The sequence below is a fragment of the Hyaena hyaena genome, unplaced genomic scaffold (assembly GCF_003009895.1).
Source record: "Hyaena hyaena isolate Hyena2069 unplaced genomic scaffold, ASM300989v1 scaffold_652, whole genome shotgun sequence".
Lineage (NCBI taxonomy): Eukaryota > Metazoa > Chordata > Mammalia > Carnivora > Hyaenidae > Hyaena > Hyaena hyaena.
Window position 1 is genome coordinate 777,443 of NW_024081284.1, and position 16,795 is coordinate 794,237.

Consider the following 16,795-nt stretch of genomic DNA (forward strand, 5'->3'; position numbering starts at 1 on the left):
TGTGTGTGACTCCCCTGTGAGTGTGACGTCCTGTGTGATGTCCTGTGTGTGTGTGTGACGTCCTGTGTGTGATGTTCTGTGTGTGACTCCCCTATGTGTGATGTCCTGTGTGATGTCCTCTGTGTGAGTGTGACGTTCCCTGTGTGTGACTCCCCTGTGAGTGTGACGTCCTGTGTGATGTCCTGTGTGTGTGTGTGACGTCCTGTGTGTGATGTTCTGTGTGTGACTCCCCTATGTGTGATGTCCTGTGTGATGTCCTCTGTGTGAGTGTGACGTTCCCTGTGTGTGACTCCCCTGTGAGTGTGACGTCCTGTGTGATGTCCCGTGTGAGTGTGACTCCCCTGTGTGAGTGTGATGTCCTGTGTGTTTGACGTTCCCTGTGTGACGTCCTGTGTGATGTCCTCTGTGTGTGTGAGGTCCCCTGTGTGAGTGTGATGTTCCCTGTGTGTGACTCCCGTGTGAGTGTGACGTCCTGTGCGAGTGTGACGTTCTGTGACTGTGTGATGTCCCCTTGAGTGTGATGTCCTGTGTGCGTGTGTGACGTCCCCTGTGCGAGTGTGAGGTCCCCCGTGCGAGTGTGAGTGAGAGCCGGGGCCCCAGAGGGAAGGCCTCCCAGGACGCGCACCCTTGCAGAGCGCCAAAAGCAGCCAGCCATGTAAGCGAAACTCACCGAGAGACAAGAGGGTCTCCGAGGCCACGTGTCTGATCTCCTCAGTGTCGCACTGACACAAGGTCACCAGCATCTTGATGCTTTCGGTGGCCTGCGGGGAGAGAGCCGTTAGCGCTGACACTCCCGTCGGGGCCACGTGAGGTGGTGCGGAGACGCCGGGAGGAACTTCGAGGCCAAGACGGTCTGACCCAGGGTCCCTGGCCCCGCCGGGTGTCGGGCTCACTCGGGGCTCTTTTAAAGCAATGCATTCTGGGCCGTGGCTCCAGGGTGCGCCGTCCTGCCTCCCGGCTCCGGGATGGAGCGCAGGCAGGCGGGGCACTGGAGGAGCCCCGGCCCGGAAGCGAGCAGCCGGCCTGTCCTTCTGGAACGGGATCCCCGTCTCCCATCTCCTTCCCGTGTGCCTTCCTGGTTCCCACCGGCACTCAGTCAGGGCCTCAGTGTTTAGCTTATGTGCCCGACGATAGGAAGCAAGCCGGGCAGGGGGGGGGGGTCAGAACCTTTGTGTCCGTTCATCCCACACGGATCAGCGCCCCATGGACCGGGGCTCGCTCCCGGCCCCCCAGGGTTTCCAGTCCAGGGGAAAGATAGATGGTTCCGGGGGGTGGTGGGAGGGGTGGTGGGGGGGGTGGGGGTTGGGGGGAGTTTCCAGTCCAGGGGAAAGATAGATGGTTCCGGGGGTGGGGTGGGGTGTGTGTGTGTGTGTGTGTGTGTGTGTGTGTGTGTGTGTACACGCGCTGTGGAGAAGGAAAACGGGGCCAGGCGAGGGGAGCGGCTTGTCCCAGGATCCCGATCCAGGAGGGCCTCACAAGCCACATGCAGTGTTCTGAACTTCATTCTTAGCATCGTGGGAAGCCACGTAAGAGCTTGCGAAGCTCTTGAGAGAGCTAGAGAGTGAGCAGGGGAGGGGCAGAGAGAGGCAGAGAGAGAATCCTGACCAGGCTCTGCACCCTCAGTACGGAGCCCGAGGTGGGGCTTGAGCTCACGAACCACGAAACCATGACCTGAGTCGAAATCAAGAGTCCGACGCTTCACAGATGGAGCTGCCCAGGCACCTCGGATTTGTGTTAAGAGCAGTCCAACAGCCACGGAAAGCACGCACGGAAGGAGTGGGCTCCACGGAGGCAGAGGCCGGTGGGAGTGGCTCGAATCGGGGTGAGCAGAGTGGGGAGACCATGGACAGAGACGGGGTGGGGGGCGGCCGGGTATGAGGGTGAGGTGGGGGGGCACTGAAGAGCTGCACCCCCCACCGAGGTGCAGAGGGCTGGAGGTGGGTGAGGGGTGCGGTTGGGGGTGACACGCCAGCAGCAAGTGGGGTACGTGCCGGGGGGCTGTTAGTCGGGGAAGATGACAGAGAACACGGGGGAGGGCACGCAGGCAGAGGAGGGCCTGGCGCCTGTCTCCACGGACACCGCCACGCCGGGCGCCCCGTGAGGCAAGACAACAACGCTTCTCTGACATTCTGACGAGCTAAGGGACCAGATCAAGAGACTGTGACTCTTCTGGAAGGAAGCCGGGCTCACCGAGCCCTGGTGCCTGTGTCAGGAGGGTCAACAGCAGTGAGCGGCCTGCAGGCCTCAGGCTGTCTTAGCCCAAAGAAACACAAGAGGGACCCGAATTTCAGGGGCCCCTTGGTTTGAGGATCTCCATCTCTCCAGTTTGTGTCCAGTTTGGTAACAGGAAAATGTGATGTCTGCTTGCTAGCATCAACCAAGCAACAACAATTATAGTAACAATGATGATGATGATGACGACGATGATGATGAGGTTTTCCCTGAGAAGATGGCTAAAGTTGATTGATTTGGGTGGATGAACCCTGAGTCTACACTGTTTTTCCTACCATGCTGCCTGGAGCCCCTTTCAGGAGCTGGGGGGCTGGGGATGGTTTAAAAAGAGGGGCTTTGTCCAGCACAAAGGACCGTATTGTCTGGAGGAAAAGAGAAAAACAGAGGAATCGGTGCTCCCAGACTTGAGATGTGCTAGAGTCAAGTCCGTTGCTTTTACGGTCACATTCACGCTGCACAAAGCCACAGAAGCAGACACAGTTCACGGTACCCTGGTGTCTTTGTTTCCATTAGCTCCGTGTCACACCCATCATCTCTGAGAAGTCACGGGCACTGGGGGGCCACTCAAATACGTAGCAATCGCTGTGGGCTCTCTCAGCCACATAAGGGGACTTTTCAGCAAGTGACAAGGCAGGCTACGTTTCGGAGCTGTCTCTCTGCACAGGTCGTGAGATCCTCTTTTGAAAGAATTAACCCCTCTCTTCATGCCCATTCGGCTGCAGTCCCTTGTCCCACGAGGCCATCCAAGATTTTAGCAAGTTTGAAGGTGTGACTTCATCCTTTTCTCAAGAGTGGTCTTATTTTTGACGATTTAAAGTAGGGTGAACATTAAATCTTCCCAATCGAAAGGCAAACTCTTTCTTTTTTAAATTTCCTTAAGTAATCTCTATGCCCAACTGGGGGCTCAAACTCACGACTCCGGGTTGCACACTCCGCAGACTGAGCCAGCTGGGCGCCCCGAAAGGCACACCCTCTAATGTCTGGACTCCTCAGCCTTTGTTCCATTTACATGTTAGCTCTGTCACTGCTCAGTGCCACCTCCCCCGACACAGTCAAGATGGGTGGGCTGCTGGGCACCTGGGTGGCTCAGCCGATGGGTGTCTGACTTCAGCTCAGGTCATGGTCTTGTGGATTGTGGGTTCAAGCCCCATACAGGGCTCTCCACTATCAGCGAGGAGCCTGCTTCGGACCCTCTGTGTCTCTCTCTCTTGCCCCTCCTCCACTTGCACGCTCTCTCAAAAATGAACATTAAAAGAAAAAGTGTGAGCTGCTTGTTAAAGCAGCTTGTGGGGAAGCATCTGGGAATTTATTGGCACACCGAATTTCAGTATTTTCTTACAAATTTTATTTGCCCTTGCTCTTTTTTGTACACAAGAAAAACTAGTGAAATCATCCTATCAACTTTTTTGGGATAAGCTATGCTTTTCTAACACTGACCTGCAGGCTGTTGAAACCCATAATTATTTCATTCTGAAAGTTATCAACTCTGACAAAATAAAGTCACATTTAGTTATTGTCTTAAAAAAAGACTCCAGGACGCCTGGGTGGCTAAGTCACTTAAGCAACCAACTTTGGCTCAGGTCATGATCTCGCAGTCAGCGAGTTCGAGTCCCACACCGGGCTCTGTGCTGACAGCTCAGAGCCTGGAGCCTCCTTCGGATTCTGTGTCTCCCTCTCTCTCTGCCCCTCCCCCACTTACGCTCTGTCTCTCTCTCTCTCTCAGAAATAAGCATTAAGGAATTTTTTTTTAAGAAAAGACCCCAACAAATACAGTTTCCACAGTGAAGGAGGTTAAGATATGTGCTTCCCAATATGGGAAGAAAACTGTTGTGTGCACTTGGCCTAGACTTGCTCAGAGCTCAGCTGTCGGGGCCTCTGGGGCTGGGTCTTACCTGCAGGCTTTTCAGGGCCAGGCAGGCTGCCTTCTGGAGCTGGAGGTTTGCCTTTGTCAGCGCCTCACAGTAGTAGAGCAGGGCCTGGAAGAGAGGGAGGCACCCCGTGAGGACACTTTGATTAGGCTGCAGTTGTAGAGGTATCACTTTTACTCCCCGACCTAAACCGTAGAGGAGACAAGACATTTTGTACAATCCTCAGAGCAAAAAAGAATCCATAAATATCCATCCATAAAAAATATCCATAAAAATTCATGTTTACTGAAAGAACGGTCTCTGAACTCAATAGATTACTGTGCCAGGCCACACACTGTGGAATATGAAGTGGGAAGGTGCACAGGTGCGTTCCCAGCTTTCGAGAGGCCTGAGGTCTAGTGCAGGTGCTAGACTGGGGAAGGGCCTGCAGGGAATTGTGTCTCCACAGTGGCTATGAGGCGTGAAGGGAGTCGCGTGGAAGAAGGCCACCTTCCGAAGTGCCAGGGCAGGGCGCACGAACACGACACCCCACCCGGACGGGGAGGGATGGGTTAGATTTTGGCCGGGACACTGAGGGAGAACAAGGCATTCGGCAGAAAGGGAGCAGGGAAGGGGCAGAAAAGTGGTGCTGAGTTCGATGTGTAGCACACGGTGCTCTGCATAAAAATCTCAACGTAGAAATAAGTTCTTATCTTTACCAGGCTAATTTCTTTCTCAATAGCTTCTATTTTTCTTTCTTTTGTTTAAAGTTTGTTTTATTTATTTTGGGGGGGGGAGGAGAGAGAGAGAGAACCCCAAGCAGGTTCTGCACTGTCAGCATGAAGCCCTATGTGGAGCCTGAGCCCACAATCCATGAGATCATGACCTGAGCCGAAACCAAGAGTCAGATGCTCAACCCAGGCGCCCCAACAGCTTTTATGTCTTAGATTTGCCTCTCTGCCTCGGCCGTGTCTTGTCAAGGTCTTTCTTTCATGCCTGGATCACCGCTGCCACGTGTCTGCTGCTTAGCACCGAACGAGAGGGGACTGCTTCCCTGTGGTGCCCCTGTGTGGTGTCCCCCTCCCCCGTGAGCAAGCCTCCCAGCCTCTCCCTCAGATGAGCAGAGCGCCTCCCTTTTTCTGTCTGTGCCCCGCATCAGCTTGGGACGCCCCCTCACGGACTTTTCCAGATCCTACACGTTTGTCTCCCGCTCCCTCCAGCTGCCCCGCCGCTGCTGCCGCAGTCAGTGCTGTGTCCTGCTGCTGCTGCTGCTGCTCCCGTGTGACAGACCCCCTTCCTGGTTATCTTTTCTTTTATGTGTATTTATATACTTTTGAGAGAGACAAAGAGTGTGAGCAGGGGAGGGGCAGAGAGACTCCCAAGCAGGCTTCACGCTGTCAGCACAGAGCCTGATGTAGGGCTTGAACTCATGACTGTGAGATCATGACCTGAGCCAAAATTAAGAGTCAGATGCTTACCGGACTGAACCCCCCACACCAATGAACTTTTAAACTGGCTCAAGAGCCAGGCCCCTTCACTAACCACTGTGTGACCGGCTCTCTCCTAGCTTCCGGATGTCCTGTGACTGACGCTGGCCGAATTATCATTACTTAGGCACACCTGTGTTTATGCCTATTTTCTACCCTCAACTTGCTCACATGTGCCTCTTGCATTTTACTTAACTTCCTGTGCCGTAGTCTGTTAATCTGCAAAATGGGGGGAATAGAAAGCCGCTCACAGGGCTTTATGAATCTTACACGTGGTGACACACGTACAGGACTGAAAACCGGCCGTGGCACAAAGTAAGCCCTCAATAAACAGAGCGGCGGTATTACTATCATTCTTATACACATCTGTGTATTCATATATTTGTTTATGGGAGAAAGCTACAATAGTGACTCCATTTATGCTGCCACCCCCTAAAGATGAAGACCTTGGGGTTTTTGTTTTTTAAATTAATCTGATTCCTTACAGCACCTAGAATGATATTCTGTGCTTACTGAGCACCCATCAGCACAGCGCCTGGACGGAAGAGCTTGAAAGCGTAACCGAGCGCCTGGTGATGAGTTTGCTCATGGAGTGGCGTCCAGCGCGTCACGGTCCCGCCCGGCTGTGATGGGACGCGGCCTGGATTCTCAGGTGTGCGCAAACATGGAGATGTAATTCACATGCCACGAAATGCACCCTTTCAAGTGTATGGCCCGGTGGTTTTTCATGTACTCACAAACCATCTCTACCACCTAATTCCAGATCATTTTCTTTTCTTGTTTTTAATCATAAAGTTTATTTTTAGGTGGTACCAAGAGAAAGGGACCGGGTCATTTCCATCACTCTAAAAAGAAATCCTGGACCCTTTGGGGTCGCGCCCCTGGCCTCTGCCCTCCAGCTCCTGGCAGCCACCGATCCCTCCCTCTCTGGGTTTGCCTCGTCTGCACACGTTGTGGGAACGGAGTCACAGAGCGTGTGGCCCTGTGTGCCTCGCACTTTCACGTAGCCAGGCGTGTTCAAGGCTCCCCCACGCTGTGGCGCGAGTCAGGGTTTCATCCCTTGTCCGCTGCACAATGTCCCCTGTAGGGACAGGCTGCAGTTGTGCGCTCGCCAGCTGACGGACATTTGGACCGTTTCCACTCTTTGGCTGTTGTGAGTAGTAATCATACTAAATGTCCCATTTCCCTTAGGCTTTTGCATAGTTATCAATTGGCCTCCAGGGCCAGTCCTTGTGAACATTATAAAGAGGATGAACTTTAGCACGTGATGCTTCTCTCTTCTCCCCTGTCCATCTCCCTCCTGTACTCCTCCTAAGAGCCTCCAAGCCTTAACCACCTAACCAGAGTTTCACTCGTTCCGCAAACCAGACACTCCAAGGCTTAACTGGCCGAAACCAACGTAAGTGGTCCTTCGTCTCAGGCATGTTTGCGTAACACTGATTCAAGAGGGATAAAATGCTGCATGTGGGCCCGGTCAGTCCACACTGCTGGTACTTGGGTCTTGGTTTTGGTTTTTTTTTTTGGGGGGGGGAATGTTTATGTATTTATTTTGAGAGAAAGTGTGCATACTTGAGCAGGGAAGGATGAGAGACAGGGAGAGGGAGAGAACCCCAAGCAGGCCCTGCACTGCCAGCACAGAGCCTGACAGGGGCTTGATCCCATGAATCGTGAGATCAGGATCTGAGTGCCAGCCAAGAGCAGAACACTCAACCAACCGAGCCACCCAGGTGGCTTCCCTGGGGATATGATCTCTGGATGGGACTTCTGTGAGCATGAAGCCCATAACCCTGCTGGCTTGAGTGGGAGACGCGTGCTGCTTCCTGGCTTGAGGAAGCATCCGGCACTCCCTGTGCCTTGCAGACATACACCAACCATCTCACAGGACACGTGAGTGGTATCTTGCTCACTGGAGTCTGAGTGGTGGCCCAGGCAGAGGTGGCTGCTGTGACATTCAGATTGGTAGAGTTCTTTTTTTTTTTTTTTTTTTTAGTATTTACTTATTCTTTTTTTTAATTTTTTAAATGTTTTAAATTTATTTCTGAGAGACAGCATGAGCAGGGGAGGGTCAGAGAGAGAGGGAGCCACAGAATCCGAAGCAGCTCCAGGCCCTAAGCTGTCAGCACAGAGCCCAACGCAGGGCTGGAACTCATGAACTACGAGATCATGACCTGAGCCGAAGTCAGATGCTTAACTGACTGATTCCCCCAGGTGCCCGGTGATCGGTAAGAGTTCTAAAAAGCCAAGAGAAGGCGCGCTGTGAAACAAGAAGTCCCTGTCACTGTACAGGACAGCGAACGTCTCCTCTGGCAAGTCCCAGATGACTGGAGAAACAATGACGTCCAACACAACGGTACAATTGGAGAATAGATATCTTCTACTTGTTTGGGTGGGGGGAAGGTAAAAAGCCTCAAAAATGAACCAATCTACAACTTTTAGTTTGTTTCAATAGCTATGGTTTTTTGAAGGTTGAAGATTTATGGAAACACTAGCTCTCACCCAGATATTTTTATATTTGCTTTAGCCCTTCACATGTGAGTACAGAATTAATGTTGCAATGTTTGCTATTTCATATAGGAAAAAATGGAAAGAACTCAAGGACTGGGCAGGGTGGGCCCAACATTTCTCAGGGGCACCTAAGTTTCTAGCTTCTTAACTACTATATCAGCTAAGCCATTGGCAAGGGAAGGCTCTGTCATGGAAAATGAAGCCAAGGGCGTTAGTAACAAAGAGAACTGAACTGGAATAAAGAGAGAGCCTGTGGCATGTGTCCTGAAAGTAGAAGGCACATACAGAAGAGCCAAAGAAGGGCTGTGTTCTAATTACTGTGGCTGCTGTGTTTTGTTTTTTTTTGTTTTTATTTTCTTTAACGTTTATTTTGAAACTGAGAGAGCAAGTGGGGGAGGGGCAGAGAGAGGAGGAGAGAGAGAATCCCAAACAGGCTCCACACTGTTAGTGCAGCCTGATGCGGGGTTCCATCCTATCGGTGAGATCAGGACCTGAGCCGAAATCAAGAGTTGGACGCCTAACCAACTGAGCCACCCGGGCGCCCCAGGCTGCCTTTTCTAAGGACATGCTAGACCATGAGTCCTTGTCATGACCGAAGGGCACCATGGCCCAGCTCACAGAAGACTGTCTGTCTGTATAGGCTGCTTCCAGCAGTGGCCACACGCCTTTACCTTTCCTCCTCTCTCTTCAGTAGAGTGAGGACGGCTGGCTTGTAGAACAGCCGTTGGAGTGGATCCCAGTGAAAGTCTGGAGCTTTGTAGGGAAGAACAATACGAAGTCCCTGCTCTTGGGCCCAAATGGCCTTGGAATGGGAGATCTTGTAAAGACACAAACATCCCACATTCCCTAGCGTGGCTAATGCTCAGAAAGTTAAGCTCTTCTCAGCTGTCAACACTGACCTTTCCCAGGTCAAGAAGGGGCCAAGTTTAATTTTACTGAGCTGATCTGAGGGTTGGCGTGAGCTGTTTTTTGGAACAACTGTTCAGATTATAAAAGGGACCGGGCTGCTGTCTGTATGGGGCCCCCGTGTGCCTGAATCGCCGATGCCTGTCACACGTGGCTGGTACTAAATTAAAGCCAAGAAGGAGGGCAAACCGCCTCTTCCCTGGAAAAAAGGAGCACTAGCTTTTAAAATAAAAAATAATCTTGTTCTTTGACTCAATAGTTTGATGATTTGATGTCAAACTACTCATGAAATATGTGTGCGTGTATGCTCACTGTGGTATTTATCAGAGCTGGGTGCACAAAGGCCCATCAATACAGAAAAAGAGAATAAATTACAGAATGTCCCTGCCCTGAGATGCACATTAATCCATCACATAGAATGAACATGTTCTAACATGGAAAGTAGCCGTGGTCAATTGTATTTAAATACTCAGTTATGCAACAGAACAGTGTGATCTTATTTAAGAAAAAAAATAATTATAGGGGTGCCTGGGTGGCTCAGTTGGTTGAGTGTCTGACTTCAGCTCAGGTCATGATCTCACAGATGGTGAGTTCAAGCCCCACATCAGTCTCTGTGCTGACAGCTGGGAGCCTGGAGCCTGCTTCAGATTCTGTGTCTACGTCTCTCCCTGCCCCTCTTCTTTCTTGTGCTCTCTCTCTCTCTGCTCCCCCTCTGCTCGTGCTCTCTCTCTCTCAAAAATAAACATTAAAAAAAGAAAAAAAGAATTATAGATGTTAGCATATGCATAGAAAAATATCAGAAGGAATATATACCAAATCTTCAACAGTTTTCTCTGGGGGCTAGACTTAGGGGCAAATATTTACAGTACATTTTTATGGTTTAAATTGTGATACAGGGTATATATTATTAATAGGTAGAAGAAAATTATTTTTTATAAAAAACATATGGCAAAATATTCATAGTAAATGACAGAAAAATAAACAAACTTCTGGCCTGATGTCATGGTTTGGGGCTTTACCTTTTCCCTGAAGTGCTCATTTCTGGAGGCTGCAGCCAAGTACAGCATTCCAGCTTCACGAGCCTGCTGGTCATCCCCAGTCAGCAGCATGGCCAGGGTCCCGAGTACTTCCTGCTGGGCCGAGAGGCTGCCGGGAGAAAGGTCACTCATGGCCTGGAGCAGTTTCTCATCTCTTAGCGACTGCAGAGTCTGAATCAAGGAAACTAAAGAGTGAAAAGAAAGTGAGATTCACCTTCTGATCATAAGGTAACACACTCACTAAAAATATAAGACTCAAGTATACATAGTCCCATACTTTGCAGACCCGAGTATGCAGAGTCAGCATGTGATGAAGGTGGTGTTTCCAATTCGTGACAACAGGGCATGATTCAAACAACTCCATTAAGGCAATCTCCATCTCGTATGGCCATTAAAATAACTTCTAGGTGTATTAAATAGTCAAATGTAAAAATATATAGCGAATATACAAGTAAACACTTTCTACAGTCTTCTTGATGAGAGCAAACTCTGTTGTCCATCTGTCTTTGAGCTACACCCTTCTGGCAATCCGCTAGCCCCAAGGGAGCCCAGCTTGACATTCTGTCTGTCTGCATGCGGGCACCTGGGCCCCGATGGAGAAATCCAGTTGGTGGGTTGGAATGTGGACATATGATAAAAAAATAAAAATCTGAGTCCCGTTTGGACAAATGGACAATGTTCCATGACCAAAGAACATATTCTGATCCCTAACAAGGTATTCAGTACAGGCATCTATTAGCCACCAAAACATTAGGATAAGAGCATATCTGGTCGGTACAGATGGGAAACAATAACCTACAATTTGTATCCATAGGAAAACAGTATCCTCTATACAATAGACACGTTAGTGAATTTTCGAGATTTTTTTTTTCTTGGCTTTAATTTCCTATTTCTCCCACTGGGGATGTTCTTTATAAATAAACTGCTTTATAAATAAACAGCATAGCACAAGGTCTCCATATAGTATTATATATACAACAAAACAAACAAATGATGGAAAACGACCTGTTTAACAGTAATCAACTATATTTGCATGCATCCAAATGCAGGGAAACTACAAAACTTTTTTTTAAAAAAGTTTCAAAAAATAACATGAGATATGATGTCAAATAAAAGCTAGGATATAATACTCTATAATAGGTCATCACAATTTTGAAATTTCAAATCCACGCATATCCAACTAAAAATATATTAAATTTTAAAAACAAGATAATAGGTGATCTGAATATTGTTGGGTGTACTTTTTTGTTTTCTAGTCTTTTTCTTTTTTTAAAATAATGAGGAAGGGGGAGCCTGGGTGGTTCAGTCAGTTAGGCGTCCAACTTCGGATCAGGTCATGATCTTGCAGTTAGTGAGTTTGAGCCCCACGCTGGGCTCTGTGCTGACAGCTCAGAGCCTGGAGCCTGTTTCAGATTCTGTGTCTCCTCTCTCTGCCCCTTCCCCACTCATGCTCTGTTTCTCTCAAAAAATGAATAAACGTTAAAAAATAATGAAGGCCTTTTTCTTATCTAATGGAAGAAGAAGGAAAAAAAACAAGTATTGGGGCGCCTGGGTGGCTCAGTCGGTTGACTGTCCGACTTCCGCTCAGGTCGTGATCTCACAGTTGTGGGTTCGAGCTCCGCATCAGGCTCTGTGCTGACAGCTCGGAGCCTGGAGCTGCTTCAGATCCTGTGTCTCCCTCTCTGCTCCTCTCCTGCTTGTGCTTTCTCTCTCAAAAATAAAGACTAAAAAAAAAATTAAGAAAGAAGGTACAAGATTAGGGTTTCTTCTACAGTCATCTTCCACTCCTACTGGGGAGTAGGTACATCTTCCCTGGGACCGTGGGGGGCTGGGAGAGAGGCTCAGAGATGTCAACTGCCAATGATGTCACTTGAGCAGCAGAGAACTTTACTCAGAAAGCTGCTTTAGAGAGTTGCAAACTTAGAGAAGATAGGAAGACTCTCCGACAGTGAGATCCTGTGGTCTCCTGCCTCCGTTCTCCTTCTAGAACTCTGGACCAGTGTCTGCTCCTCATGAGGGCTACGCAGGTTCTCCTGTGTTTTGGTAGGTTTGGCACTGGGTGGGGGAGAAAGTGCTCCTTCTCCCTGGGATGGACATGTCAGTGCAGGGTTCAACGTTCTGGAAGGAAGGGCTGAGTCTGGTGCTGAGCCAACCTGTCTACTTGTAACGAACACACTGCACTCCCATCCCCTTTTCTTGGCAGTGGTGACATCTGGGTGGATTTACAGAGTGCAGACTTGGGAACCAGAACCCAGCTCCTCACTGCCTGGCTGTGCTCCCAAAGAGTTTTCCCCTCACTGCAGGTGCTTATTTTATTTCTAACATGTGAAGCAGCACATGGGAGTGAAGGCGATAATGAGCTTCATGCCACTCCATTATATGGGTGCCCATTCTTCACATTCCCTGGAGACACAGCTTGAGGTTTGGTTTTCCATCTTCTCACCTTTCCTGACCAACACGTCACCTCATCTGCCTTCTCATGAACCCCACTGCTGATTATTATGAAAGCGTCACCAAAAAGGGCAACATAAAACACTACTGCCTATAGGCTTGATCCCACAAATGGCAAATCCATTAATGAAGAAAATTATATCATTAAATCAGCTTCTTGTCAATGTCATACCCTTGCCAGGTGATTGGGATGCTCTCAGTAAATCCCTGGTTCACTGCCAAGAGGCTCACTACTCTTAAGGATCCAGAAATCGTTGAAAAGGCTGATCTCATCCCAGCTGTTGATTTGGGGGAAGAAATGGTTACCAGCACTAAAAACTAAAACTGACAAGACCAGAGCTCACTCCAAATTGAGCCACCACACACTGCAATGAAAGAACATGTCCCACCTTGCTTGGCCAGCTGGTTCAAGTAGCTCTCTAGGTCGCTCACACCGTGGCTGGTAAAGTAACTATAATACTGGAAAACAGTGATGACTTCTGAAGAGAGGCTGGAGGGGAGCAGAGGCTCAGCCTGGTCCAGGATTTGGGACACCAGGGTTCGAAACACTGTTTGGAAGGAGAAACACAAAGCACTTTCAAGAGCCGTGACAATTCATTCACTCACCTGTCTGTTTTTGTACCATGGTATGCGGCAGAGTGCAGTATGTGCGATGAGGTCCTCAGCGTGCAGCTGTTTGGTTACTGGACGCATGTATACACACCCGTGTAACTGCGTTTCGTCAAGAAACAGAACACTGCTAGCACCCCACCAGGTTGACTCATGCCCCCTTCCCAGAGTGTAGACCGCCCCCACCTCCACCACAGGTAACTAATAATCCGAGTTCTATCAATATGAATCAGCGTTACCTGTTCTTGAACATCATATAAATGGGATTAGGCAGTATATACTGTTTGTATCTGGTTCCTTTTACTCAATAAAATATTTGTGGGATTCACCTAAATTGCTTCTTACAATAGTAGTTTATTCTTTTTAAAAATTGCTTTGTAATACCCTATTGTATGACTGACACTATATACGCAGTACTATATACATATATGTTACACACACACACATTTATTTTCTTGTTGGTGGGTATTTGAGCTGTTTCTGATTTCCAGCTCTTGTGAAGAAAGGTACTATGAACCTTTTTCTGTGACTATAAACATGTATCTCACTTGACATATTTAGGAGCAGAACTGCTGGATCTTGGGTAGGGGTATATTTAGGAGCGGAATTGCTGGATCACAGGGTAGGGGTATATTTAGCTTTAGTAGAATTGCCAGTGTTTCCCAAGTGGTTATACCATGGAACACTCTTCTATGGGTGACATTTAATGAAAAATGTATACAGTCACTTAAACAACATTGGACGTACAGTGTTTTTAAAAGCCACTGCTGAGATTCTGAATTAGAACATGCTGGATGTCTTTCTTTTCTTAGAGTAGACGATGGCTAGATGATGTTTTCTCTGGAGAGCCAGCCTCATCTCCAGGGCCGGCGGCTGGGGAAGTGGCAAGGGCTTGCCAGGGCTCCCTCCCAGGTCTCCCTCCCAGCCCGCCAGGGCTCCCTCCCAAACCAAATGGCAGACATCTTCCTCTGTACAGACCGCTGCCCTGTACCTGGGTCTGCGAGTCCTGGATATTCTCTGTTGACCGTTCTGGCAAAGCTGGCTTCCAGCTGCTTCATCACCCTGTCTGCTGAGCTGTGGTAGACCCCCACTGGGCTGCAGCACCTCGTCCAGAATGACAGCAAAGACAGCTTTTTGTGAAATTCTGGGATGGCTGGAAAAGAACAAGTCCAGCCCCCAACACATATTTGAATGAAGTGCATGAAGAGATGCACCTGTGTGGGGGTGGGGCAGACATTGCTGGGGCCTCTTTTTAAAAAAAGACTGTGTTTTTAAAAAAATGAAAAAAAAATTTTTAATGTTTTATTTATTTATTTTTGAGAGAGAGAAAGAGACAGTGTGAGCAGTGGACGGTCAGGGAGAGAGGGAGACACAGAATCTGAAGACAGGCTCCAGGCTCTGAGCTGGCTGTAAGCACAGAGCTCGATGCAGGGCTTGAACCCACAAACTGTGAGATCATGACCTGAGCCAAAGTTGGACGCTCAACTGACTGAGCCACCCAGGCGCCCCTAAAATATGGGGTTTGGATTCATGACCCCGAGATCCACAGTCACATTGCTCCACTGACTGAGCCATCCAGGCGTCCTCTAAAGACTGTGGGTTTTAATTGGAATGACAAGATTTCTCAGTAGTTAGCAGATTTTCCAAAGGACAAGAAAGTTATGACCAGGCGCTCATCAGCCTGAGCAGCCAAGAAAACATGGCAAAGGCAAAGCTGTTTGCATTCGGTGAGAGAAAACCCAGCAGCTCTACTCTGGGAAGATGTTCTCATCATCTCCTCTCCCATAACTTCCCTGCAGACACCGGTACAAGATCAGAGAATCGCCCTGCAGGAGATGTTTCCGAAGGGGCCAGGACAGGATGTGGGCTGGGGGAGTGTGACACTGCCCGCGCAGCTCTCTGGCTGAAATGGTGAGGTGCACGCACCATGCCAGGCTGTGCGCGGTCACCATTTCTCTTGTGTGCGGCCCTGACCATGAGGAGGTGCCTGGGAGCAGGCAGGACACGAATTGCTCGCATCCTAAGTGCTCTGCCCCCTTTTATGCCTCTCGGACACCTGCCAAGGTCACCGGCTCCTAGGACTAGACACAGGAGGTGGAAATCTAAATCAGGAACCGACAGGGAGTTCTCTTCTAGGCTGCATCTGAGCGGCTCAGAGAAGAGTCTGGTGCTCCACTACCTCCACAGGGCAGCTGCTGTGATCAAAGACACAAACTCCTGTCTCTACTAAAGAGCTCTGTAGCCAGACCACGCAAGTTCAAAGGCATCTTCTTCACGTCAAGTTCTCCATTTAACACTCTTGGAACCAGGGACTTTCCTGAGAGCCCGCAAGTCCACATATTTCTACCTTTTCCAAGGAGAGTTATGGACGATCTTGCATTTGGCCGTCGACTGCTGTGGGAGCTGTCTTCACTGGCTCCACGGCGCAGGGATAATCCTGATCACCTGTACCCAAATGGAACTGCCCAGGCAGAAAAGGTCTGTGAAACTGCCTGTGAGGAGGATGCTGCTTCTGCTTATATACCAGCGTCTGATGTCCAGCGCTGGAGGGCTGGCCCAATGTGTCTGCCAGTTTGACTCTGAAGGCTGAGACTGGTGTTATTGAGATCACACCAGGGTGGGGACATTCCTCCATTTATGCCTTCTTGCTGTCCTGACAGAGCAAGGGAGAGGTACAGGCGAAGAGTGGGCCGGTGGCCAAGTGGTCACCAGTGGATGGAGGGTGATGTGCACGTGCTTACCTTCGATGACGGAACTGATGTTCCCTATGTTCTCATCGCTGACGGCTGACAGCTTCTCCATCACTTGGACTTGCCTGGAAAGCTTCTCCAAGAGATTGCTCGCCACAAATGGGGTTTTGCTTGAGAAAACAATTTGCTGATAAAACAAACAAAATTGCGGTGTCAATATTGTCCACTGTTGTCGATGGAGGTTTCCCGACCCAACGTCATCCTTCCTAACACAGCGGTCATGCTAAATACACCTCCATGTGTCCTGTTCCGGTCTGAGAACATCCCTCATTCCATGCCAATTACCACACCTGATGAAATCACACACGTTTTTGTTGCTCTAAACTTTTTCCGTGCCCGTATAGATTCTGGAAATTTTTCGGGAATAGAGCTACAAGGTTATTATCAAGTTGACTTTCCTTTCACGTACTGTGGATCTGTAAATCCTCTTTGAAACTTTGAAGGCATATTTAGGCTGCTTATCTGTGTGCTAACAGAAAAAGAGATTTATTTTACAAGCAGTAATTTTTCACAGCACGGATTTATTTCCTTGTTTTCAAGCTGGAAATTAAGAACATGTGCTATAATAATCATGATTATAATCAAGGCTTTCTCCTTCTAATTAATGAGGGCTGATTATGTACCAGGCACTGGTCGAGGCCCATATATTAGCTCATGCTACTTCTCATAACCACCCTATCAGGTGGTTACTGTTGATATTCCACTTTACTCCTGGGGAAACTGAGGCACAGAGAAGTCCAGTAGCATGCCTGAGGCCACATAAATAGTAACTGATTTCACTTGTGTGCAGGTCACAAGAATAAAGGGCACGAGAGTGGATGAGACAGAAGTCAGTTGCTGCCTGAAGGTTCTAGTCCTTTCTGTGTGCCCCAGAGACCTGTGCCAGTCACCTGGTAGGCTTGGATACAGGGTGCTGACCTGTATTACCATCTTCCACTGTCTCAACCACGTAGACTCTATACAAATAGGAT

General features: G+C 49.0%; 1 protein-coding gene across 9 annotated transcripts in view; it reads right to left on the bottom strand.

Annotated features, from left to right (window-relative positions):
• Nucleotides 1-16,795, bottom strand: part of RIPOR2 (RHO family interacting cell polarization regulator 2) — a 230,348-nt gene that overhangs the window by 7,581 nt on the left and 205,972 nt on the right. For 6 of the 9 annotated variants that reach the window (XM_039216705.1, XM_039216713.1, XM_039216706.1 and 3 more), the window contains 6 exons: nt 15,816-15,951; nt 14,066-14,227; nt 12,855-13,013; nt 9,997-10,199; nt 4,125-4,208; nt 671-761 (listed from right to left, as the gene is read on the bottom strand). In XM_039216705.1, the coding sequence (XP_039072636.1) occupies nt 671-761; nt 4,125-4,208; nt 9,997-10,199; nt 12,855-13,013; nt 14,066-14,227; nt 15,816-15,951 (835 nt within the window). Of the gene's footprint in view, nt 1-670; nt 762-4,124; nt 4,209-9,996; nt 10,200-10,300; nt 10,418-12,854; nt 13,014-14,065; nt 14,228-15,421; nt 15,728-15,815; nt 15,952-16,795 lie in introns of those variants that run through there. The other 3 variants (XM_039216707.1, XR_005525405.1, XR_005525406.1) reach the window with 3 other exon arrangements.